General features: G+C 39.0%; 1 protein-coding gene across 1 annotated transcript in view; it reads right to left on the bottom strand.

The window, feature by feature from the left end:
- Positions 1–6,881: 6,881 nt before the first annotated feature.
- Positions 6,882–26,372, bottom strand: part of ERICH2 (glutamate rich 2) — an 81,683-nt gene continuing 62,192 nt past the window's right edge. Inside the window, exons 8-15 of the mRNA XM_072981535.2 lie at positions 25,444–25,480; positions 22,505–22,588; positions 20,490–20,572; positions 18,883–18,975; positions 13,865–14,058; positions 12,837–12,894; positions 10,845–10,916; positions 6,882–7,104 (exon numbers count right to left, since the gene is read on the bottom strand). Of these exons, the coding sequence (XP_072837636.2) occupies positions 6,968–7,104; positions 10,845–10,916; positions 12,837–12,894; positions 13,865–14,058; positions 18,883–18,975; positions 20,490–20,572; positions 22,505–22,588; positions 25,444–25,480 (758 nt within the window). The 3' untranslated portion in view covers positions 6,882–6,967. The remainder of the gene's footprint in view (positions 7,105–10,844; positions 10,917–12,836; positions 12,895–13,864; positions 14,059–18,882; positions 18,976–20,489; positions 20,573–22,504; positions 22,589–25,443; positions 25,481–26,372) is intronic.

Genomic DNA, 26,372 nt, shown 5'->3' on the forward strand with positions numbered 1-26,372 from the left:
AGTGCTTGGAAAAATATGTAGAACATTAGAATGTGTTAATAAGGATAAAAGAGAAATTTTAAAAGTTAGTGTGGAGATGGTACCTAACTTCAGTGGAACTTAATCAAATACTGTACATTACAAGTGTTCTAAGATGCCCTGGAGAGGGTGTCAGAAAATAGGCACTTATTTTCGTATGTGGTGGGAATGCGTGTATATTAAAGAACAATATAGTGATTAAAGTGCTATTTTAGGACACGCTCTTTGGCAATTTTTTTAATGAAATAAGCAATTAAAATCCACCTGTATGTCCTAAAATAGCACTTTAATCACTATTTGAAAAGGAGATAGAGAAGCCGGCAATATAATTTTGGAACAGGAAAGGGGCCCCAGAATGGTAAATGGTTTAAGTCATCACTCCCTAGTGGCCCCATGGGTGTGGTGCACTGTGTGTGTGGTTTTTTTCCCCTTTTAGTTTTGTTTACTAGATGTTTTAATGTTTATTAGTTGTTGCAAAATTGAAGTAAATTTAAACAGGAAAAGAAAGTAGTGATGCCGTTTCATTAGTTATTCCTTTCTCTTTCATTTTCCTCCTCCTTTTCTGTCTTCCCAGTGGCTTACATCCTCTATTTTTTGTATGGGTTTTCTTCATTATAAAATTAACCCTCACTTCCTTTTTTGCCTGTTGTCCTTTTGAAAACAATATATTTCTTAAAACTGATTTCCTTTTTCTTCTAATTGTTTATTCTTTGCCATACTTCTGTGCCTTTCTGAACTCTTTCCACAGCAGTTGGCTCATTTCCCTGCTATGAATCAGTTGCAGTTTGTTCTTATTTCAGTTACTAAGTTGGCTTTGCCTTCTATGCTTTTTAATAAACTACTTTGTTATTGTTGTTTCTCTTCGTTCTCATCTTGTTTAATACTTTGATTTGCATTCATCCAATGCTGCTGGTTGAGCTATTGATAATTCATTCAAGAAATCCTGAACAGATCTTCAAGTGTGATTTTAATATTACATTTTTAATCTTTGATTTCCTCTCCCAGGTCAATGCTATTATTCCTCCAAATTTTGAATTTGTTTTAATATTCCTCTTTTACAAAACTACTCTTGATTCTTCATATGGCCCAGTCTCCCTTTCTTTCTTGTTTGCTTGAATGTGTTCTCCAAATTATAACATTTTTAAAAAAAAAATAAATTCTTTTATCCTTATCCGTGTAGCAGACATGTTTATCATTCAACTGATACCACTTTATTTTCCATATAAAATGTTATGGATCTAAACAACAGCAGAAACATCCCATCCTTTTTCTTGATGAAAGCTTTGCTGTTGATACCAATGATAAACCTTCATTTGTCTAGTCTACTGCTGTGGCCTGATTTTATCTTACTTTCCCAATCACATTTAAAAGTTTCTACCAATAGTTTTCTCTTTACCTGCTGCATATACTCCCACCCTCTGCAGAAGATCACCACCTTCTTGTAGACTCAATTCTATTGTATCACAGCTCCTTAAACAAGAGATTGTGGCTCTTTCAAAATCCCTTTTCTTCATGTTCACTTGTAGAATATTGCTAATAATCATTATATCTGTGAATTCTGACCATGCCTGAAGTCTGATTTCTTATCTCAATTTTGTCTATCCAGTTTCCATCTGAAACATCTTGCTTTTGTTTTGAGTTCTGTCGCTTGGTTTATTTTTTGTTTCCGCAGATAGAAGTTTTTCAGTTTTTGCTTTCTCTTCAATAGTTATTTGTTCACATTCAGTTTAAGAGTCTGTTACTTTTCCTAACATGTATATATCTACTTCCTTCTGGATATCTTTCATTTCTGACTTCTTTATCTATTCTTCCCCCATCTTTGCATACTTCTTTTCCTCTCCCCTGCTTTACAAACCTCACCTTCCGTTCTCCATTTGCTTTTGTGCTTCTTTTCCTATTGTTCCTTAAGCAGGTGGAACTCATAAACTGTTAAATCTATGCCATTATTTACCAGCTGATATTCATTACATTCATTCCTTTATTATTATTATTTTAAATCTTAAAAAGGTTTTCCTTCCTCTAATTTCTATTTTTCATACTCTATTCCTTGTCTAAATCAGATAGTAAACCCACCGGAAGGCTTTACTTTCTATGCATTGTGCACAGTACTTATTTTTAAGATTCTTCACAAGAACTATTATTATTAATACATGAGAACTTTTAAGACATATGTGATCACCTTACTTAAGTTACAAAATGTACTCACTTTCATTTAACAATATTGACTTTACCTTGGAAAATAATTTCTGTACCCTACCTCTGCTACCTATCATTTTCAAATTAGCTTTAATTACCCCATACCAAATGTCTTTTTAGAAACTGGGTAAACAGTCAATGTGGAGGGTATTTTCTATTCTCTTTGCATAATTTGCTCTCTGTGTGTCTTGAGCTCCTCCCCAGTGATCAATCATAGCTCCATGCAAAGTGTTTCATACTTAATGAAGATCATGGTTGTCATATCTTGTTTAGATGACACATAAAGATAGGATGGCAGCTAGAAAATTCTGCATCTCTGCAAAGAGGCAGAGAATTGGAGGAATCAGATATCACATTATTTTACATGGGTAGTAGACAATACTGTACAAAGGCATTTTTCTTCTGCTGTCTACTGCAGTTTTTGTTACCCTATATAAATTTTATTTACACTTGTTTAACATAGCATTACAACTGTGTGACTTTATTCTGTAAGTTTTAGAAATGAAGCTCCATATGTAATGACACATCTGCTTCTTAGACTTATTTAAAGCCAGAACAAAACATCACTATAATGCTGAAATGTCATCATGAGAAAGAGTAACCTTTCCCAATATTTCAAGCTCCCAGACCATGAGTAATCCATTAAGTTGAGCTCAAAACCAATCATGTAAGTATGGCTCTTTAGCTGCTTGACAATTCCCCTCACTTACAATCCCATGTGGGCAACCAAACCAGAAGGCTTACCCATAGATGACATTAGACAAATTTCCTACTACAGGCACATTTTCAAAACAGATGTAGTGGCACATATACAGGAGTCTGCATCATCCTAAGCATTTCTTGCCTGCTCAGATAATCCAATGAGAAGACTTACAATGATCAAGTAAACTTGATATCATTGGACCATGTAGTAAAGTCCAGCCGTGTTAAGTTAAAGAGACATATTGGGGACGTATCAGAATGCATTAAGCAATTCTCCCAGAATTTTTAAACTAAGCTTCAAGAGTATCATTCATTGAGAAAAGCCAGACCTCTGGTTTAATTTGTTTCCTAATCCATTCAATATTTACTTATAACAAAATACCGGAATGAGATTTGGTGCCTAGTGTGATTTGGTAAATCACACTAGGTACCAAATCTCATTGTGGTAAATCCCATTTTGGTGAATCATGCTAGAGTAGACCTGTTGAATGGGGATTTAGTGAGCCAATGCCTTTGTACATTCCAGATTCAAACAGGCCTACTTTAGTTGCAACTTTCTATGCTAAAATAAATCCCAGTTAGAATATGCCAATTTGAATCAACAGAACTAATGGAGTAGTTGACTCACTAAATCCCCATGGATTCAATGGGCCTGCTCTAGGGCAATTTACTACATTAGAAAACAAGATTTTGGCCATTCTGTATCAAGTTCAATAAAATCCTAACTCCCATCTCAAGAATCCAGTCAACCTTCAACCCTTAGCCTTTTTCAAAAGGTTACATAAGTGATCAAGTCAAGTAGTTTGAAGTGCAATCCATCTTTTAGCAGGAAGATGAGAGAAGTGTGTGTGCGTGTAGAGTGTGAGTTCAGTCACCATTGGCTCTAGCTCCATCCACTAATGGTTTCAAACCCACCCACTGCCATCATGTCCCCCAATAGATTATCTCAAGGGAATGCAACCAGCTACCCCAAAAAGGTCTGCTTACCATGCTTTAAATGGTGCTTCATTGGTTAAAGTATTACAGTGTGAGGCAAATGGGCTTTGAACAATGTGCTTCCTCTAGCAAGAGTCCTGCAGTGATATTTCTTTCTACACCCCCAAATGCTTGGTTGCCTACATTATGAAAGGAAGGAGGAATTAAACTTAGGTTTTATGGTATGAATCCAAGGTCAATTCCCTAAGTACCAAGGGGGTCTTAATTTAAGAAATATGGGGTGGGGAACAAGCATTGTACAGTGGTGCCTCGCTTAACGAGCACACCATATAACTACAAATTCACATAGCGATCTCTTTTTTGAGATCGCTAACGTGATCGCATACCGATGGTCTCTATGGCCAAAAATCGCATTGCGATGATCGTTAAGCGTTTCGCTTACCGATCTTCGCATTGCGATGTTGGGAAATCAGCTGTTTGGTGGTTCCAAAATGGCCACCGGGCGACTCAAAATGGCAGCCGCAACCATTTTCGCACCCTGCCCTCGATTACCGAGGGTGCGAAAATGGCGGTGCTATGAGGAAACATCGCTTAACGGTGAGTTTAGCAGCCACTGGAACGCATTAAACTAAGTTTAATGCGTTCCTATGGCATTTTCCTATCCGTACAGCGATGTTTCCCCATAGCAATGGTTAATCCGGAACGGATTAGCCTCGCTATGTGGGGCACCACTGTATTTCAAGAAACGGTCATGCTTAAAAATGTACTTTCGATGGAAGATAACAGTATGGTCCTAATTGTCACACATCCATTTTCACTAACTTGTAATTTGCACAGGATGAAGACACGCAAGCTAGGCACAGCCCATCCACTCTCACATTGGCCTGGCATCCTTCCATACAAGGACGGACAGATTGAAATATGATTCCACATTATGCTCTGGGGATTCTTTCATATGCAGTCTCTACACTCCTGCAGAGAACAATCATTCTCTCTGCTTGTACACAGAAGACCACCTGCTGTAACTTATTGCTTAAGAATATTGATCATTCATACATAAATAATCTGGACACGATATATTTTATTCCCTTAACAATTACAAATAATAAAAGAAATCCTAAAATTCTTTAGAAAACAACACAGTTGAAAAATGTTAGTTTTATGTAATTATTGGAGCTTTACTAATCTATTTATCTGGATTGGCAGAAATGTGAACGGCACATACCTCTCAAAATACTATATATTTTGTGAATATCAGCTCATAGCTGACTTCACAAAAGAATGTACTGTAGACAATTTTACTTTGAAATTGTCATTTTACTTTCTTACCAGTATGAAAGACCAATTCCTAAGCTGACACAAAATAGCCTTATACTTTGTATAGGAACACACGTCTTTGTTAAATTAAGTATACCTTTGCAAGATGGTTGCACATCCTTGTAGTTAATTATGCAGTTTCTTACCCTTCTGAGGTTCTTTCCCTATAGTCAGTGTCATTCTCTGGCCTGATGATGTTCCTCAGTTTGGTACTTTAGCAGCCAAGAATGCTTTTTGGGGTCACAGTGTCCTTGATCACTAAGCCTATAATCACGAGTTTTCTTTTAGCTTTGAAGCAACCATTGCCACAGCAAGATACACAATGCTTATAGGCTGAGAACTGAAACATCTAGGTGGAACTGAAGAATAGGATAAGAGCAGTCTCCCTTCGGAATTACTGAATGTTGATATTGTGCTACTGCAAAGGGTTATTTTTAAACTACAAGGTAAGATCTGGTTGATAATTCCGCTGAGAAATAGATGACATTATACAGCATTGTATATGAAGCATCTACAGACATGGAGATGGAAAGGAGACTCAGTAACATGTCAGTGTCTGGAAAGAAAGGTATGGTGTTGGTGGTTCTCTGGTTAGACTCCTGGTGCTCTTGATAGCAGCTCCTTTACAGGTAAGATCACAATTCTGTCACTAGGACACTACTCCTGCATCAATTGGGGGCAATTTTTAATCTATAAAGTCATATATGATCAGTTAATCTGTCCAGTTAATCAGCTGAGCACTGCCACCCTACTACTTTCTCAGTCAGATGTGTTGCATCATTGACAGAAAGGTAAAAATCTCAAAAACAAACAAAAACAACCCTTAGATGGACTATTTGAAGAGATGGAGAGAATGTATGTTTCACAAGATTTCCAGGTTCTCAGCCCTTTTTGCCAGTATATATGAATACCTACCAAGAAATTTTAACTTCTATGTCAGTAAAAATGCCTGCATGAATACTAGTGGTCTAAAATCGGGATCCCCAACCCCTGATCCGCAGCCTGGTACCTGGCCATGCGTGAGTGTACGCCCCCCCCGTGCATGGACCCCACCTCCCCAACTGGTTGGGGACCACCGGTCTAAAAGACTAGGATGGGAAAGGTGTCAGGGAAGAGGAAACTCTTGTCTATGAAAGCTCACATTAAAAGTTAGCCTTTAAGATGCCACCAAGTTTTTGTCTTTTGGCACTTTTTATTTTTTATCTTGTTCTTATCCAAAATAAGAGAGGAAGGGATTTAAAAATTGCAGTAATTGGTTGCACAACATTTATAGAAACACCAAATGGTGAGCCAGGAGCTGTTAGAGGAGAGGTGCACATCTGTGGCCCTCTAGATATTTTGGGCCTATACTTTCTATCACTCCTAGGGAGCACAGCCAATGCTGAGGGATTAGCAGAGCTACAGTCTAAAACACCAGCCTGGCTACGAGTTTGCCACCCCTTTGCTAGAAGATCCATCAGGAGTTCAATTCTGTATGCCAGAATTCCTTAAATTAGAACTATGCTAGCTAGTCCAGAATAGTGAGCTATTGGAAGCAATCAAATATTGCACCATTTACTAGAATGTTTCATCTCACAAACTGCTGGTGCATAACAATGTTTCCCAGGATTTGTCTATGGCCAAAATCCATATGCAATAATATTAAAAATTGTGGAAAACTAGAAACTCTGTAAGTACAACGAATAGATACCAGGAGCATGGAAGAGTCATACTTTATCAATAAATTCAATTTACTGTATGCATTTCAAAGACAAATCAATGAAGAAAGAATATACTCCGTGATGATACAGCTAAATTTCTAGGCATTTTTATCGGAATCCTCAGAACTTTCTTCACTTTCTGTCTCACTGTCATCTGTGTTGCTGGTATCCTCTTCACTGTCGTCACTGCTCCCTTCTCCAGTTTCTTCATCTTCGTTAGCAGCACACTCATTTTCTAAGATGGAAATTCAAAAGAGGCACGCTTTAAATCAGCTTATCCCCCTGCGGATATGGGTGTTCTACTATATAAACTGATTAATATTTACTAAGTACAACAACAGTATGTTAACACTTCAATAACTCCTTTAAAAAAAGTCAGTTTTCTTTTTTCAAAAAAGTACACTTGATCTCCCATTGGATAATTAATCAAGGATTTAGGATCACTGATTGGGATCTGCCTATAGTCATCTCTCTTCTTTGGAAGAGGGAACAGTCATATTCTATTGCCACACCCGCCAATGACTTACTACTGCTCTCCCAGGGACTGGGAGGCTTCAAAGTATTAAGGGGAAAAAAAGCTGTCTTAAAACTTGGAAGCCTCCCAGTCCCTGGGAGAGCAGTAGTAAATCCTTTTGCCCTAATAATCAGGGTGAGAAAGGGGATGGAAAAGGCTCATATATGGGGCTGAGTGGATGTATAGATGTATTACGGTTTTGCTTAAGAATCTGAAATATATTTTTGCTTTGTCAAAGGCTAGCACTTAGACCACAGGTGGGAAACATGCAACCGATGAGCAGCTGGAAGCCTCCTTGGGCGCAAATGGAACTTCCTTACCACCTTCAAATTTTTAATTTTCTTAAAGAAAAGATGTATTGTTTCAAAAGTCCCCTTATGCCTTCTAGACAAAATAGGATGCAGTTTTGCCATGTTAACACCCCCATCCCAACATACCTGCTTCCCACACCTCCCAATTCATGAGTTTTTATATTTATTTACAACCATTACAGGGCACAAGGGAATTTTTCATTTAAAACAGGATTTTAAAAATATTTTTTAAAGACATAGGCATTTTGAGAACACACATGATTTCCCAAAGTCCAAGGATGGGCTTATTCCAACCCCACACCTCTGGAGATCGCCCAATCCTGCTGAAAACATCTGGAGATGTCTCCAGGGAACTATGCATCTAGAATGAGTATTTGCTCACTTCCTAGAGTGTTACCACGTCTTTAGCAGTGGTCTTCAGACCACAATAGAGAATACTAGCCTTATATGAATTGCAATTGGCTGTTTCACACAACACCCTGCTACAGCAGTATTCCACCAGCATTGTCAATGTGAAGGGTGGAGATAAGGGGACTCCAAACTGGCAACTTACACGGACTAGTGAATGGTTTCCAACTGTGGGACACATAAGTTGAATCCAGTTGTGGCTTTGTTCAGACAGAAAATACTTCTACTTGTGCAGATGGGGCACCCAATTTTTAGTCTCTACCCAATGTAGCAACCTACATTCCATGGGCAGCTGTTACTAAGGGTTTAGAGAGCCTCCCAGAATGATAGAAGAAATATGGAAAACAGCAGCAGAAACTAGGAAAATTGGGGATCCCATCTTGCATGAGAACAAAAACCTTTCAGTAATAACCAACCCACCATGGATGGGCTTGTGGGCATGCCAAAAGAAAAAGAAGAGAAACAAGGCCATTATCTAGCTCCATTGAGAGATGGAATGTTTGTTTTGCTCTTCTACAATTCAATTTTGGTCCTCAATCCTGAGTGCTCACTGGAAGGACAGATCCTGAAGCTGAGGTTCCAGTACTTTGGCCATCTCATGAGAGAGAAGACTCCCTGGAAAAGACCCTGATGATGGGAAAGTGTGAAGGCAAGAGGAGAAGGGGATGACAGAGGATGAGATGGCTGGATAGTGTCATCAAAGGGACCAACATGAATCTGACCCAACTCCGGGAGGCAGTGGAAGACAGGAGGGCCTGGCATGCTCTGGTCCATGGGATCACGAAGAATCAGACATGACTTAACGACTAAACAACAACAACCAATACTTCAAGTATTTCCATCCCAAATGATTATTTTGGAAAGTTTGTACCCTTAAGAACTAGTCCCTAAGGTTACCTTTTTCCTCAATCCCTTCCCATCTTCCCTTTTCCTTTGCTGGTGCTTTCAACAAAGAAACAAGATCTTCTCATCATACCTATATACTTATTGTAACAAACACCATTGACACATAGTCTGGAAGTTGAGTCATGACAACTGGACTTCTTCCTTATTAGGTTGAAACATTGCGCTACTCAGCCAAGTAGCTTTTTCAATCTGAGGAGAGTTGGTAGGAGACCCCTGATATATACTCTATGTTGATTTCATTTCCCCCTGGTCTGAATAGGCTCATTAGATGGACAAAGGACTGGGGGTGAGTGAAAATCCCACTTCTGCAATCCTTCTCTACCCATTGTCATGGATCCTTGACAGTGGTCTTTCTGGTGTGTGTGGTATTGATCTTTCTGGGTATGGATGAAAGGGCAGCATGATAAACAGGAGACAGATTGTATCTAAGGCCTCCACCCGTTAAGTGAGGGACTTTCTACATGCACATGTATGGCCTTCCTGACCTCTCTCTCATACCACCTATTTTCTCGGTCCAAAATGAGTACATCTTGGTCATCAAATGAGTGTCCTTTGTCCTTCAAATGAAGGAACACTGCTGATTGTGGTCCTGGGCCATTGCCCCTCCTGTGCTGGGCCATTCTCCTATTTAGTGGTTGTTTTGGTTCTCCAGTGTAGAGCTCTGAACACTCCTCTTTGCATTGGACTGCACATACTATATTGCTCCTGTTGTGTTTTGGTGTCCTGTCTTTGAGTGGATGAGTCTCTGCCTTAATGTGTTCATGGGTTTGAAGTGCATGGGAATTTTGGTCTTTACCAAAAATCCTTTTAAATTTTTCAGACACACCCACAATATAAGGAAGGACCAGGTTCTTCCATCAGCTCTGAGTCTCAGACTGTTCCATTGTCCTGTTGGGTCAGGACATTGCCTTGTTAAAGGTCCATTTTGGATATCCACAGGCCTCAAGGGCTGCCTTCAGATGTCCATCTTCCTTCTTCATGGCTTCTGTGGAGGTGGGGATGTTTCTTGCTTTGTGGTTTAGCATCCTGGTGACCCCTAATTTGTGTTGCAATAGGTGATGAGAGTCAAACTGCAGGTATTGATCAGTGTGTGTAGGTTTTTTGTAGATTTCTATACTTAAGCTGCCATTGGATCCTATGATAACTGTACAGTCCAGGAAAGCCAGCTGGCTGTCTTTGGTGTCTTCCCTGGTGAACTTGATATTTGGGCCCACTACGTTTATATGGTCTGTGAAGGCCTGTCCTTCTTGAATCTTGATCTTCACACAGATGTTGTCATCCCCTGGAAAATGTTTAGTGTCTTCTTTTCCACTTCTTCCATGTATATGTTGGCAACAATGGGTGATACCGGGGAACCCATGGCACAGTCATGTTTCTGTCTGTAAAAGTCACCTCTGCAGGTGAAATAAGTGGTGTTCAGACACAGATATATTGACAAATAGTGTGCTTGGGCTGCTGTATAAAAGTGTGTGGTGGATACTAATTTTGCTCTGAAAGGAACAATTCTATTACTATATCTTTGGCAGAAAAACTCAACAAGAGTCACTTTAGAGGAAACATACAGAATATTGGGCTCCAAGTGTGTACATACTCTTCTGACAATGTTTGAAGTCCACTGTGGAAAGTGTAAAGATTATGGTGTAGTAATATGGAGCAAGCCTGTGTTTGCTATCAGCATTAATAAAAGAGACATGCTTTCAGAAATTTTACTGATTCATCACTCACCAACTTTAAATCTCAACATGACTGCCCATTTAAGTACAAGTGGATGCATAATTGTGCAGGGCAACAAATATTAGCAGAACAGCTTGCCATACCTGCAGTTTTCACACTTACCCAACAGTAGTTTTTGCTCAATAAGTGGAAGAAACTGCTTGGCCTCGGGATTTTCTGGTTCATATATTAGAACTACAGTTTGACAAAAGAGAGGAGGGCATTATTAACGTCTATACCAGGCAAGAGAAAATGAAAAAGTTTGCAAAAAAGAACTTTATTGGAAATAACGTCTGCTATGAGTATTTCTTTATTTCAATTTCATTTGTTCTGTTATATGAAAGTTATGAGACCTTAAGGATGCTAATTTAAATAGGAAATTTTATAAGGCCTGACTGCATGTGCACACAGAACTATTCCACAGCCATTGCCAAAACTTCTAGTACTTCTGATAGAGAAGAGAGAGAAAGAGAGAGAGAGAAAGAGAGAGAATATGAGTGCCCCAAGCAATAAATAGCTAGAGAACCTGTTGAAAAATAACCATGATGAGTGTTCTGTACAGTGATGCCTCACAAGACTAATGCCTCATGCAATGAAAAGCTCGCAAGACAAAAGCGTTTTGTGATTTTTTTTGGTGACTCGCAAGACAAATTTTTCTAAGACCATGCTTGCAAAATGAATTTTTCCTTTTTTGTTTGTTTGTTTTAAATCGCACAACTGTTAGTACCACGCTTTGCAAGATGAAATTTTCGCAATACAACACGACTCGCAGAACAAATTAATCTCGTCTTGCGAGGCATCACTGTATTTGGTTAAGAATTACTGCAAGTTGGATCAGGGTCTCGGTGTTGCTATTTAAATGTCAATAAAACAGATATGCTTAATGCAGTATTATTTACATTGACAATTGTAAATCTACAAGTACAATTTACAATCACCATTAATCGCTTATACAGAACACTGCTGAAATTGGAAAAACTGAAGGAAGACGTTCCTATCTCCCGTTCTTCCTGCTTTGCTTGTATTCTGCTTTTATCACTGGTAAGCCCCAGACAGATACGTAAACAGCATAATCAAAAGCAACACTAAAGGGTTTCAAAAAGAAGTCAGTTGTATTGTTCTTCAGAAATAATTTTTTACACTAAGCCATTCATTCAAAACTGTAAATAAAGAACACCTGACTGCTTGCAGTATCTTTGCTCAATACAAATAACCACACTTCCCAAGATTTTTTCAATTAAGTATCATAAAAGCAAGGTATGTTTGGACAAGGCAGAGTGAGTGTTGCTAACAAGATTTTGCTCTATAGGAAACCATTTTGGGAAGAATCTAGAAGGCTCCAAGACTTTGACAAGGGAAGCAAATCTGCTAGCTGGTAAAAATAACAATGCGTTCTGTGGTACTTGAAAGAGCAACACATTTATTATAGCATAACATATTCTTTAAGGTGCCCAAGTACTCTCATGTTGTTGGGTTTTTTTGCTGTAAAAGAATAACACAGCCACTTCTCTAGAACCTGCTAGCTAGTATGTAGAGATGGGCATGACTCAAGTTGTCGTGCTTTATACAAAGTGTACCTCGGCTAACTGGACCACTCACCTTGCATTATGCGCCACTGGGGTCCTCCTTCCCTGCTGGAGCTCCAACCTGGGCAGGATCTCAGCCAGCCCTTCCCCACCCCCTCTAGCAGCTAACCATTTCATGACTGTGCAGGAGGAATCTCTGTCCTGCCTCCTCATTAGCTGCTGGAGGAGAGAGGGACGGGCTGGTCAAGCTCCTGCCTGGACTGGAGTGCTGCTGGAGGAGGAGGATCCCAGTGAGTGGGCCAGATGACTGTGGGGGCGGAGGAAGAGTCCATTTGATAGCTGTGGTAATGCATGACATGCTTCATATAAAGTGCGACAATTTGAGTTGTGCCTGTCTCTAAGTATAAATAAATTTTAGATCTTGCACCTCCATAACCTGCAGAGTAAATCGTTATATATTTACCTGTTATTTATGTAGGAGCAAGATCTAAAATTCAAATACTGTAGATGAACAGTTGCATAAATGATATCTTTGAAGGAAAGATACAGAGAAACAATGTGAGTCAGTTACATTACATACATTACTTACTCATTTGACAAAGTTTTTTCGCAAGACTGTATTTCTGTTCCATTATTGCTTTGAGAAACTACAAGGAATATTTAAATGTATGCAGATTAATATAAAGAAGCTCCTTTTATTTTATACATTGAACAACTTGTAGACAGTTTTGAAAGAAAATAACATCTTACAGTTAGAATTGGTTTTAGTCCCCAACATTTCAGAACTACCTCTACATCTAACAGTCACGGCATGGATAAGTTACTTTTTGGGTCTACAAATCCCAGAGTTCTTCCACTAGCGTGCCTAATCCCTGCCCTAACAGATTTTTCATTTTCAGTGAAGTTACAAACATAACACATTCCCAAAGCTGAATGTAGCCAGCTGCCCTGGTTTGAACATCACTCAACCCATCTCAAGACCCCAACAGAATGCAGTGGCTGCCATGCAGAGTCTGACTTGAAGTTCAATACACACTGCAGTTTTTTCAGACAAAGATATATAATACAGCAAGTATTGTGTGTTATGCAGAACCTCCAGACCCGTACAAATTAGCATCATCAGACAGACATCACATTACATGCCTTATCTGTAGCCATGCCTATAACACTCTGCTTATCTCAGGGTGGCAAATATGCATTCCAGATGCTGTTGGACTGCAACTCTTTTCATACCTCACTAGTGGTTTTGCTGGCTGCAGCTGACAGGATTTGCAGCTCAACAACACGGGAAGACTCATATGTTGCCCACATTGGAAAAGGTGGGGTGTCGTTTTTCACTCTAGTTCCAGAATTCCACAGGCAGCATGACTTCTAGTGAGCTCTGATTGTACTCCAAAAAGTCATTTCCCAAGCACTCGATTTAAACAAGTACAATGCTGATTCTTGTCTCATTCTACAGGCCTTTATAGCTACTGAGATTTTATTTATTTGTTTTATTTATAGTTCACCTCTCTCATATTTTGAGAATAATTTATCATACTGAGAGGCATTCAGAAGTTTACTTCCTCAGCATGGAAGGCTAGTTTTGCTAGAATGCCAATTTAAAATCACTTGTACCTCTCCCATTAATTGTAGTGGTGCAATTCTCTTTGCAGCTACATTATCATTTTGTTCATTGTTTTCATCATCATCTGAACTCTCTGGCAACCGCTCATCTTCATTTTGTTTATCTGCATGCTCTTTTTGCATTTCAGATTGGATCTCACTGTTGCTGGTCTCTTCAAAATTCTTGGAATTTTTCATTTTTTCATCTATAGAAAATCAATGCATTATACATGAAGAGGCAGTTGCAATCAGCAAATGTGAGTTATAATAGTTAAAATATCATACAAGCTTTGTTCTAACACATTAATAACAGCAAATATTTACACTAGAAAGACCATATTGTGATTTATTTGATTAACTTTTCTAAAATGGTTACTATTTAGCTTCTTCCTATCTGAAAGAGTATTTAAATATAGATAAGATGAATTGTACCAGACACCGGTATAGCAGAATGGTGTCTGTTTGATGTGTTTTATGTTGGTTTATGTTCTAAGAGCTACATTGAGAAATGTCTGTTTTTGTGAGGAAGCTGTGGAAATCTGGTATGTTTTCACTGGAACTTGTACAAAAGCAGCATCTATGCGTACATACAAAGAACTAGTTTTGGTAAAAGAGGATATTCTAGGCAGACAAGTCCCTATTAGACAGCAACTCCAAACTCAGTGAAAGGGTTTGAGGTGGTTGTTATTTTGCTGATGGCACATCCAGGTGGGTGGCGCAAATGCCAGAAACCCATTGCTCATTTCTGTACATACAACACATCATTGAGCATCTTATCTTTGGGACTGTCACAGACCAAGATTCTCCTTTTACTTTTACAGTGGTGCATCGCACAGCGAGGTTAATCCGTCCTGGATTAACCCTCGCTGTGTGAAACATCACTGAGCGGTAAGAAAAAAGCCATTGGAATGCATTAAACTTAGTTTAATGCATTCCAATCGGCTGATTTACTCACCGTTCAGCGAAGTTTTTCAATGGCCGGCAGCCATTTTCGCGCCCTCCCCTCGCTTAACGAGGGCGTGAAAACGCTGCGCGCGGCCATTTCAGCTGTTCCGGCGGCCATTTTGTTGCCGCGGAACAGCTGATCGGCGGGTCGCAAAGCAAACCGCTTACCGACCTTCGCTCTGCGATTTTCGCCCATTGGGGCCATCGCTCTGCGATCGCATTAGCGATCGAAAAAGCATCACCGTAGAGCGAATTCATCGCTCTACGGTGCGCTCGTTCTGCGAGGCACCACTGTATTTCTCTCTCATCAGCAAGTCAGCATGTGCACTTCTATTTTGTTCTAGGTTTATAAAAAAGGTCTTTGCACATATATGTTTTGATCCCCATGAATACACAGTCTGTTCTGTCCCCTTTGTACATGCAGTATCACCTGAAAGTTTCTATCAGCAGAACTAAATGTATCATTACTTTTCTGATCAGAAATCCGCTTATCATGTATTATTGAGCAATTCCTTTTTGAGCATCACCATATAGAAAGCAGTGGCTATTTCTGCTTCAATAATTCCTTGTTCATGCTGCCCAACTCCTTCATAATATATTTCTTGAGAGCTCAGTTTTGCACTTGTGTCTGCACATTGGCTATCACTATTCACTTGTCTCTCAGAACATTCTGCTTTTACAACAGGTACAATTGACTGAAAGTCTGTGATTCTGTTTGTGGCTCTTGGTGGGTGTGGCCCCTGTTTGTCTCACTAAACACAGAGCTCACAAAGGCAAACCAAAACACCTCTTGACACGCTGCCACCAGCTGACCTCCTTATCAACTTAGAAAAGATGAAGGTCCATTCAGTACTGACTTTTTTATAGGACAGTTTTTTTAAAAATTATAGTTGGTTTCTGGAACAATTCATAAGCACATTCTTCAAGTTTCATCAAGCTTCAATATTAACCCTCTATACTAATTATCACAGTTTACATTCAGACTAATCACTCCTCAGACCCCAAACTATCCTTCTCTCTCTGATTCCTAACACAGACTGACCTCAGACTTAGACTGACTCAGACTCAATTTCGATTTAACTCCTCCTCTCTCAGGCTATGCCTTTTAACATCTCTTATAGCCGCGCCTTTTAAACACAGCATATAATTCATGTATAATACATAACTTATTGCGTAACAGGGGTGAACGCTACAGTGGGAAAATGTTTCTAAAGACTCTGAAAGTGATTCAAAGAAAGATGTTACTTACTGATTGTGCCTTAAAATTCCTGCTTATGTCAAGCTCTGTTCAAGTTTAAGAATCAAATGAAGCAAGCTTTCAACAATTGTCCCTTTCTCATCTTTATGTTTAGAGATTTGTGTTGTGATCAGATGGAATTCACCCTTTCTGTTGCAAGAGCTAAATTTAATACCTCTCATATATCTTTGACTTTATTGTACCTTCAAATATGTGCAGTTTGGCTCTTAATCAACAGAGAAACTATTATATCTGCAGTGTTTTAGTCTTCCTCAAAATCAGTTCTCTGTTTGATTGTACTTGCGTTAACTGCAGGATCTTTTGTTCTGAGAGCAATACATTTTCTTGTTGGAGCCGAGACTGCATGCTAAAGGCCCATAGGTGTTACTGTGGTCTCTTGGGGATTTTAAGTGTTCTTCTCTTTCTTTCTTAGCTGTCCTGTATGTGTTCTCTTTTAGTTCAGAGAAGTACTCCAAACTCCAATGTGACTTTAATTAATATGAACTCAAACACCACATCTGCTGAATTCTATTTCTCAGTAAGCTTAGTTTCTGGAATATCAGACCATAATCTATCAGCGGAGCAAGCTACACCAAGCAGCTGGTAACAAAATGTGTGATTCAGTGCTCAATATTAAATGGCTAGCACGGCAGATTTCTCCTTTCTGGAAGGAAATCACACCCACACTTCTGATTCTAAGTAAATAAGCTTAGTTATATTTCTATCTAATTCTTCCCCTGCAAAGACATGCATGTTCTTCAGTGTAAGCTGAGTTACACCTAGTTATCTCAAGTTACAGATTTCGGTTCAATATCAGGAAAAACTTTCTAACTGTAAGAGAGTGAAACCAATTACCTTGAGAGGCGGTGAGTATTCCAACACTGGAGGCATTCAAGAGGAACTTAGACACTCACCTGGCAGATATCCTTTGATTTCTATTCCTGGACTTGATGGCCTTATAGGCCCCTTCTAACTTCATTATTCATTATGATCTCCAACACATATTGTGCATTACTACTGATTTGTCACATGGAAGAAGCTAAGTCAGAGCACACTTCTAATTTGAGCACCATTCCAATTACTTAAGACAGCTCAGGTTCAGATGAGCTGACAACAGGCCAGCTGAAGTTGTGAAAATCCCATTTAAGGATGCTGGAAATGACTTTGTACTAACCTCAGCTTGGCCTAGCTTTGCACTGACATATGTCTGTGCCACTAGGCTGGAAGAAGGATGGATCTGGCATAACTTAGGCCCTCCCTTGCTCTGCCCCTTTTAAATTCTTCTGCATAAAAGACCTTAGTGAGTGAAAGGGGTCTCTGAAGTCAGCCAGAAGTCTTTGTGAAGGAGGCTCTGTTAACAGAAGAGCATTTATGCTGCAAAAGAAGCTTCTGTCTATTCCACCCTGTCTATGTCTGGCACATCTTTAAGTTAAGATAGCACTAATCTATACATCTTTTGAACTGCTTCCAAGAAGACAGGTTGTGAAATTTTTAACAGGTGAGTTGGTGAAAGATAAACCAAAACTCTGAACTCCAGAACTCTCAATTTCTGTGGAACAAATGTCTCACACACCCCTCTCCAATGCATTGGAATTCCTGAGTTTTGTGAAGCGATAAATGCATTTGTCTATCAACAATTCTGTAACTACATTGGACTTGTACCTTTGGCCCTACTGGTGTTTGCCTGTTATTTTTGATGGATGATGCAATGATGGTTTCCCCCCCTCTCCAGAATCTGGATTCCAAGATGTGTGCCCCATGTCTGTGCAAATGGATTTATTCACACGTTTGAACATCACCCTGGATCTAAAAGTCTCTAGATGAAGGCCTGTTAAATAATATTCTAAATAAAAAATTTAAATATAAATACCTAATTATGTCTTACTAAGGCCCACCACAGGTCTTTATAACTTCCCTTTTCCTATTTCCATCTGAACCTACCAGATCTGGATTGCATTTTCTATCCTCCCATTTGATCATGGAACTCACTTACCAAGTGCCTTACGTTCCATAGTTTACTTCATGGTTGTTAGTCCTGTTAGCCAATATCCACAGGGCAGTTTTGTGTGTTGAAACATCTATATCTGCCTAGTCACCTATTTGTCTGAGTGAGTCATGACATCCCAAACAATTTATGATACTACAGCTGAGCTCACAAAAAGATAATTGAAAGAAGTAGGTAAGTTATTTATACTGAATATGGAAATCAGCTTTTTTCAAGAGTAGAAAAAAGTTATTTATGACAGTTGACTTGTCTACAACTGACACTTTTTCAAAAAGAGAAAATACGGTGAGGAGAAATAGAAAGATTGCTATTTAATTCATCCCCTTTTGTTACATGCCCAGAGCCTTGCTTTGGTTTGAATACCGGTTTGGCTAATCAATTTTTTATTCATTTGAAAAGTGATCCTGAGAGAGAATGTTTCTCCTAAGATAGTGCCTTTTGTAACATATGTTAAAAGATTCCCTTTGTCTATGTTTTCATATTAACAAGACATCCCACTGAAAAATATCCCATTTTATATCTGTAACACTGCAACGACAGGACCACATACGGCATTGCTGGTATAGCAGAGGATGGAAGAAATGTATCAGAATCTTTCTCCTGCCAATATCAGCTACTAAATGTTAGTTAAGGAATGGTATTTCACTAAGGAAATACTAAGAGTACATGGCTAGAATATTGCTCTGCATTCCCTCTGAGCTAATTCTGCCTTTGCTCAAGTTTGCACTATAAAATTAAGGTTCACATCAAGATGAAAAACACATATTAACCGCATCTCTTTCATACAGCCAAGCAAATATCCTTTTGAAACAATGTTTAAAATAATATTTTGTTTGAACCAACCATTGACATCTGATTCTGTCTTAGCCTCAATTATTTTAGTTTCATGATTCAGTCTTTGCAAATCACTTCTTAGTTTTTCATCATTGCGAATTTCTGGGGATAAGAACAAAAAAAAATCAGGCAGAAGCACATGTCAGTCAAGAATAAAAGTGGCAGTACTACTCTCAAACTTACTTTGCTCTGTAAGTAGAGAAAGTTACACTATTTCACTTACAAATAGTTTGTTTCATATACTACTTAAACTAACACATAGTAATATAAAAGCAAGTTCCCTACTTGTAAAATCAGAGTACTCAGTAATCACAGTGCCAAACTGTTTGTTCATTCAGTCTTTATCTCCTTTCATTTCAGAGGGAGGAGAAATGCTTGCTGGAATGCATGCTACTAGCTGCAGTAGACGATCACTGAGAAACTGAATTTCAAAAATACAGAACGTGTAATAATAGGTATGTATGTTTCAAAGTATGTTAATAGTGGTGGGCACAAATTGAAAACATAGTGATGTGTTGTGATTCATATTTCATCAAGACTGATGAATCACAAATTTACGCTTGTTTCTGACAAATCAATTTCTCATTTTGTCTTGACTTTAAAACTCCCCCTCCAACACCCAGAGACATTAAAATCACAGAGATGTTTCCCCTGACTCTCCTCTACAAGCCCTGCAAGTTTGGTGAAGTTTGAGTTTCATACATCTGAGTTATACACTCACAAAGAGCTGCCCCCCTATAGACACCTTGAGACACCAACATCACAGAGAAGCTTCTCCTGACTCTCCTCTACAGTCCCTCTAAGTTTGGTGAAGACTGGGTTTTGGATATACACTCATAAGGTGGGTCCCAAGGAAGTGCCCTTTAGCAGCTGTCTTGTGGAAGTGCTGGAATTTTTCCCACAAACATCAGTGGGCATAACTTTATGCTATGCCAAGTGCAACAAAATTTCAGGCAAAAAAGCACTGATGAGTAGAGATGGGGATACAGTATTTGTATTTGTATACAAATACCCCTACATGGTTGACATAACGAGGGTCTGGTCCCACTGGGGCCAGACCGTTGACTCACCAGTCTGCTGCTGCAGCAGCTCTGTGCTCCCTCTCCAATTGCTCTGGAGCTTGCAGTCAACTAGCCACTTGTCAGCCTGGCAGGGAGGTTCATCTTCCCTCCTTCTTCCAGGAGTGGCTAGTTGACCGTGAGCTCCAGAGTGATTGGAAGGGAATGTGGAGCCGGTGTTAGCAGCAGACGGGTGAATGGACCCTTGTTATGTCCACCTGTGCAGGGGTATTTGTATATAATACAAATACCCCCATCTCTACTGATGAGAGTAAGGTTATATAATTTGACTGAGCAAACAAAGGGTGATGGAAAGGGGAGAAAAGAAGTTCTATTGACCCTTGTGGGAAATGTTCTTCAGAGTGACACTGAATGCATGTAATGTTCCTGCCAATCTCCATATTTCCATTTTCCCACTTACTCTGAACTACAGGTCTAAGTGATTTCCATTATTTTTAGAAGTTGAAGCTATCTACATATATAGAAAAGGGAAAATGTGTCCCAAGTATCAGTCTAACAACACAGAACCACACAAGCTCATGGAAACAGCAAACTTACCCAGTTCTTCTGCTATGCAGCCATGCAGTCTTACACTCATATTTGGATTTTTATTTTGTGTAATCCTGGTTAAATCCTTCCATCTACGTTTTGCAAGACAAGTAACACATATTTTTACAAATAAAAACTGGGGCTACAGCACTAATATGCTTTGAAGTCACTTTCTACAATATGCTACCTGTTGCAAAGGTAAAGTATTATCAGGTCAAAATAGCTATCTGAAAGTTAATTAGTCATGACAACAAGTGCCTCTTGGAGTATAATGTGTACACATTTTTTTTTAAAGGTGGAAGACATTGTGGGTCTATTTAATCTTGACAAAAAAAGAAAGGCTGCCTGGAACTAATGTTGATCTACTGTCCATCCCAGAAGCACCACTGGATTGCTTCCAGCACAAACAAAGATGTTTGAATATATAATTTAGAAATGCTCATCACTGCATTTGCTACCTCCATATCCTCACCGAAATTAATCTGTTACATTTGCATGTTCCACAATGAGCTCAAAATGGCTCTCCTCTGTAGTGTAACCTCACAATAGCTCTGTAGGATGGATTACACAGACAGAGATTGCTCCAATCTCCATCCAGCTAATTTCATTTCTCAGTGAGGGCTTAAACCCGGGTCTCCCAAATCCCATTCCCATACTGAAACCACTGCACCACACTCCTTGCTTGCAATAACTGCTAGTAACACCTAGTGAAGGAGCAGAGGACGTCAATATGACAACTACGTGCTCCTCAGTATAGTGCTAGATCAGTGGTTCTTAACGTGGGCGATAATGCCCCCCAGTGGGCGATTTCATTTTTCAGGGGGGCGGTAGAATGAAAAGGGGTGGCGTGGGGGCAGTAGAGCAGAAGGGGGCGGTAGGGGGCGCTGGAGCAAGCCAAATCTGTGAAGATGGCTGCAGCCTTTTTACAATGTGCATGAATATATATTTTCATCCAAATCTTAATTTAGTTTCAGAGTTTTCATCTTGAAATTTTTAGTTCCTGCATTGCGGGTTTTTTTTAATGCCCTTTTTATATTTCTTTTTGCGTCTTAAAATTCGCTTGCAACTAAATCATTAAATGTTACTTTTGGGGGGCTTTTCATTTTCTTGGAATTGAATTTTGTTTTCAGGGGTCATTGGATTTAAGTGTCTTAAGTAAGTAAGTAAGTAAGTAAGTAAGTAAGTAAGTAAGTAAGTAAGTAAGTAAGTAAGTAAGTAAGTAAGTAAATAAATAAATAAATAAATAAATAAATAAATAAATAAATAAATAAATAAATAAATAAATAAATAGGATATCATCACCACGGGGAGGGGGGGCGATGATAACTTCCTCAATGGCTCAAGGGGGCATTTCTTTCAAAAAGGTTAAAAACCACTGTGCTAGATAATTTACCATGTTGGGCTTTTTGTTGTTTCCCACTGACAAGCATCACGTACACACAAGCCTCATAGGCTTAAATCCTGCAGCATAACTTCCTGTAGAAGGGCATTAAGTCATGATGTCACCAGTAGGGACCAATTTTTGTAATTAAAATTTTCCTACTTCTGTCCAATGGCTTTTTCAGCTCTCATATAGTCAAGTCAAGACAAGACAAGCTCTCATATAGTCCTTTTTGTCACATGGAAGCCATGGGAGTCACAGGACAGATGGAGGAAGTATTTAATTACTGAAAATTCCTACCACCAGATAACATTACTGGCAGGGAGAGATTTTGTGTAACTAGCAGCCCTCACAGCTTTCACACAATGAAAGGAATTACAAGAGAGTAAGAAAATATGTGGAACAGAATTGGGATGTTTTAATTACCAAAAATTGCCCCCTACTGAAGACAGCACCCCCCCTTCCAAACATGTAAGTTATTCAACAGGATTTTAGTCATAGTGTTTCAAGAGAAAGTCTTAAGAATTAGGTGAGATCGGCAGTGTTGTACAAAAAGATTATAGTTAACTACTGAAAAAGCTCTATGTCAGCATTTTGTTCTCATAACAGAATTAATTAAGAACTCAACTGAAGTGAGACTTACTTTTCTAATGATTTAGCAGCACATAACAAGATCTGCTTTGATGGAGTGTAAGGTCTACTTGCAGATTCATTTCCACATCCCAGGCTGCCTTAGTTGAAAAAACAAAAAGAAAAGAAAAGAAAAATGAACTCCTACAGAAAGTTTAACCATGAATGAGAGAATAATTGTTCCACCACAATACAAAGCTTCTAACCAAACTTTGCTTTGTTGCAGCCTTTTATTTATTTCTCCCTTCCTTGTATTCTGTACTTCCAGATACCAGCATCTTATTTAGATTTAGTAGCAAGTCAAACAAGATACAGAATATGTGCATAAATTAAGTGATTCAAACTGTGTAGTAATCAATAAACTTCTAAAATTTAATTTAATTATTGCTACACAAGACTGCTTAGTAAAGCTATATCATCACAGAATTTCAGTTGCTCTTGCAGTGAATCTCACATTGAAAGTCTTTGGTTTATCTAGCAAACAAGTGCCAACTTTCTATTGCATTATGCCAAACCTAGAATACCCTGCTCATCTTTCATAGTTAGGGGGCAATCAGAAATACATCTATTTAAAATATAGACCAACTGAAGCAGGATTCACATGAGTAAAATACAGGATTGCTACTTACATATATAGCAAATGGCACAACAGTAAAATATCTATTCTATAAAACAGATTTGCAGTAGAAATTAACCCAGTTGCTGATATGAATGTAGTTTTCAGCTGTATTCCGTACAACTCTTGTTAGAACACCTTAACATGAAAATGGCTATTGTTTCTGAGACATTTTACAACACATGTTCCCAGGCTTTGGAACCCACTATCAAGAGGAACTGGGCTACTTCCCCAACCCCCTGAGGCTCTTCTCCAGCCAGGCAATGATATAGCTATTCACACAGGCTGTGGCCTTTAAGCCAACATCGTTTTTTCTGAGATGGGTTTTAAAAGGTGGGTGTGGCTTATTTAATTATAATAATGAATTTTTAATTGATTTGCTTTTATGTTTAAATTAATGGTATTTTATCTTCCTTGATACTGTTGTTAGTTAACCTGAGCATGACCTGTATAGAAATGTGGATACAAATAAAATAAATACATTGGATTAAAAAAAATCCTTAGCAGCACACTGTGTCTATGCAGGGGACTGGACTGGAAACAGGATAAGTTGCAACAAATACAATTTAACAAATTACTCATGGGCAGGAGGCATGAATTATACAGTTTGCACTAAATATGATCACAGAGTTGGATAGGGTTAAAAATCTATTTAGTCCAACCTCCCTATGCAAAGGCAAGAGGCCTGGAGCCCTCCCAGTAGATCAACATGTTCAGGCCAGATAAGAATGCCTTATTAACAACAGCAGGTTAAATGCAAGAGATATTTACACAGACTATCCCTGGATAACTTGTGTAAACAACTGAAATTACATACTGCAGGGGACGGTAACCCAGTTCAACTCAGTTAACAAAGCAACTTGACAGATCATTTTAAAAAACTTAACATAACGTAAAAAATAAGACAAAGAATCTCGATGAATTCAGCATTGAACCTATATAGCCCAATTGAAATCCTATACAAAGAAACTAGGCCAAAAGACTGCATCTGTGAACAGATTCTGAAACCTAGTATCAGTTACCCAAATTATAAATGTTGCACTGCAAACCAAGAAAATCACTTATCTTTGGATATCTGACTTCGCAGTGGTCCTCAACCTTGGGCCTCCAGATGTTCTTGGACTACAACTCCCAGAAGCCTTCAACACCACCTCTGCTGGCCAAGAACATCTGGAGGCCCAAGGTTGGGGATCACTATTCTACAGGACCAAGCAGCCTAACCCTATAAGCTGAGAGAGGAGCGAGTAGCACTATCACAACTTAATCGAGAAAGGTGTTGCAAGAGATCTCAGGCTTTATCTTTCACCAGATAACCTGCATTTTCCTGCTGGAAAGCTGAACTAAAACCCGTCATCCATGACCCCTCACTATGCTGGATATGTTTGATGAGAGCTGAAGTCCAACAGCATGTGGAGGCCCACAAGTTCCTCACCTCTGCAGCAGGAGAAGGGAAAGAGTTGTGCTACAGCTTTGAAAGCCCCCAAAGACCAATAAGAGACCTGGTGACGCTGCTAGCAGCTTCCACTCCTGAAAGTGCCTTTGTATGAAACAACTAAATTGTGGGATGGCCAGGGGTCCTTGGCTGACAGCTTATGCAGCTTCCGCCTGTGTTGTTGCAATTGTTGTAAGGCACAAGGGAATGGATAACAGTGATTGCTGGGGATCAGGAGGTGTGAAAAACTACGATCAAAGAAAAGACTGGGAGATTGGACAGACAACTGGACAGAACTCTTCCCAATATCCCATTCAGTTTGGGGATTTCAGAAAATACAATCCATATTTTCCCTACTGTTCACACAACAATCAGGATAACAAATGAAGGGGCAGTGTCTGAGAGAGCACAGAGCTACTGCGAAATTATCTACTAGAAACCTGGTTTTGTTATTGTGATCAAAACAAGCATATCACAGAAGATGTTAGCTGGCACCCTCTAAAACAGAAGAAAAATGACAAATCTTGATAACTGTTCTAGTGTGATGTGTAATTCCCAAAAGGGCCATGGGTAGAGAAAAAAACAAATGCAGCTGTGCTATCCAAAAGAAGAAAATCCTGAAGAAACTATTAAAATCCATGACAAATGAACCAAAGATTAAAGCATTAATGCATATACTTCTAGTCCTTCACATGTAACTCAAACAGTGTTCTTACTTTGAGTCAGTGTCTTCATGTACACATTACTTGGAAGTAATGGGAGTAATTGGGAGTAAGCCTGCCAGATTTATTTCAAAGTAAACTTATATACTATATACTATTAATGACCAGGAATCATACTATCTAGCTTCGACTATTTATAAAAGCATATAATATACATAGCTACATAATAAATGACATCTTACCGTGGAAGTGTTTGAACTGGTTCAATAACTATCTCTTCTAAAAACAAAAATATAACATTTTGTTTAAAAAGAAAAGACCTGATTCACTTGATATACATTCAGTTTAGTCAATCCAATTACCATCCTGGAAGATAACATAAAGGAAAGGATAATTTTAAATGTTCCCTAAGAAATCACTATAATATTGTTTTAAACAGACATTTTTTAACAGAATAAAATACATGTAAACCAGTACAGTCTAATAGTGCCCAAGGCTTTTCCCGAGAGCTATACTCTAGATCTCTTTCCTCAAAAAAAGAAGACAAAAACTTAAATTTGACACAAACCCCATTTGTGCAGCTGCACTACATGAGTAGTTCTGCCAGCATCAGCTATAACCCTTCCACTTGCTCTGAAAATGGGCAATTGACTGTGTACCAGGTAGGTCTCCTATAGGCAGGAGAGGTGTCTTCCCAAAAAGAGTGGGGATGGGTGTCATATGGCCTTGGTTAGATTCTGTGGAAGTCCTGCAAATGGAACTGAATGGACACCTGGCACAGCCTTGCGCATTACCTGCCCACTCTCCAGGCTGCCCCCTGATCTGTTATGAAAATGTGCCCGGCCTCCTAACAGCTCTATCCGTGTCAATTAGCAGCATTATTAGAACTATGAGTGAAACACTAATACGGGCTTGGAGGAATATTGCCAAAAAAAAGAGGAAGAAAAGGGAAGAAAGGAAGGCAGCAAGTAGGAGAGCAAAAGAAGGAAGAGAGACAGTATGTGAGGAGGAGAACAAACCTTTATAGCCATAGAAGTCTGGTGGAAACAGACTAGAAGATGGTAAAAGGACAAAAACAATTTTGTACAGTGGTGCCTCGCTAGACGATTGCCTCACAAAATGAGGAATTCACTAGACAATGACTTTTTTGAGTGATGTTGTGCTTCACAAA

This window comes from Pogona vitticeps, chromosome 1 (genome assembly GCF_051106095.1).
Source record: "Pogona vitticeps strain Pit_001003342236 chromosome 1, PviZW2.1, whole genome shotgun sequence".
In the NCBI taxonomy this organism is placed as follows: domain Eukaryota; kingdom Metazoa; phylum Chordata; class Lepidosauria; order Squamata; family Agamidae; genus Pogona; species Pogona vitticeps.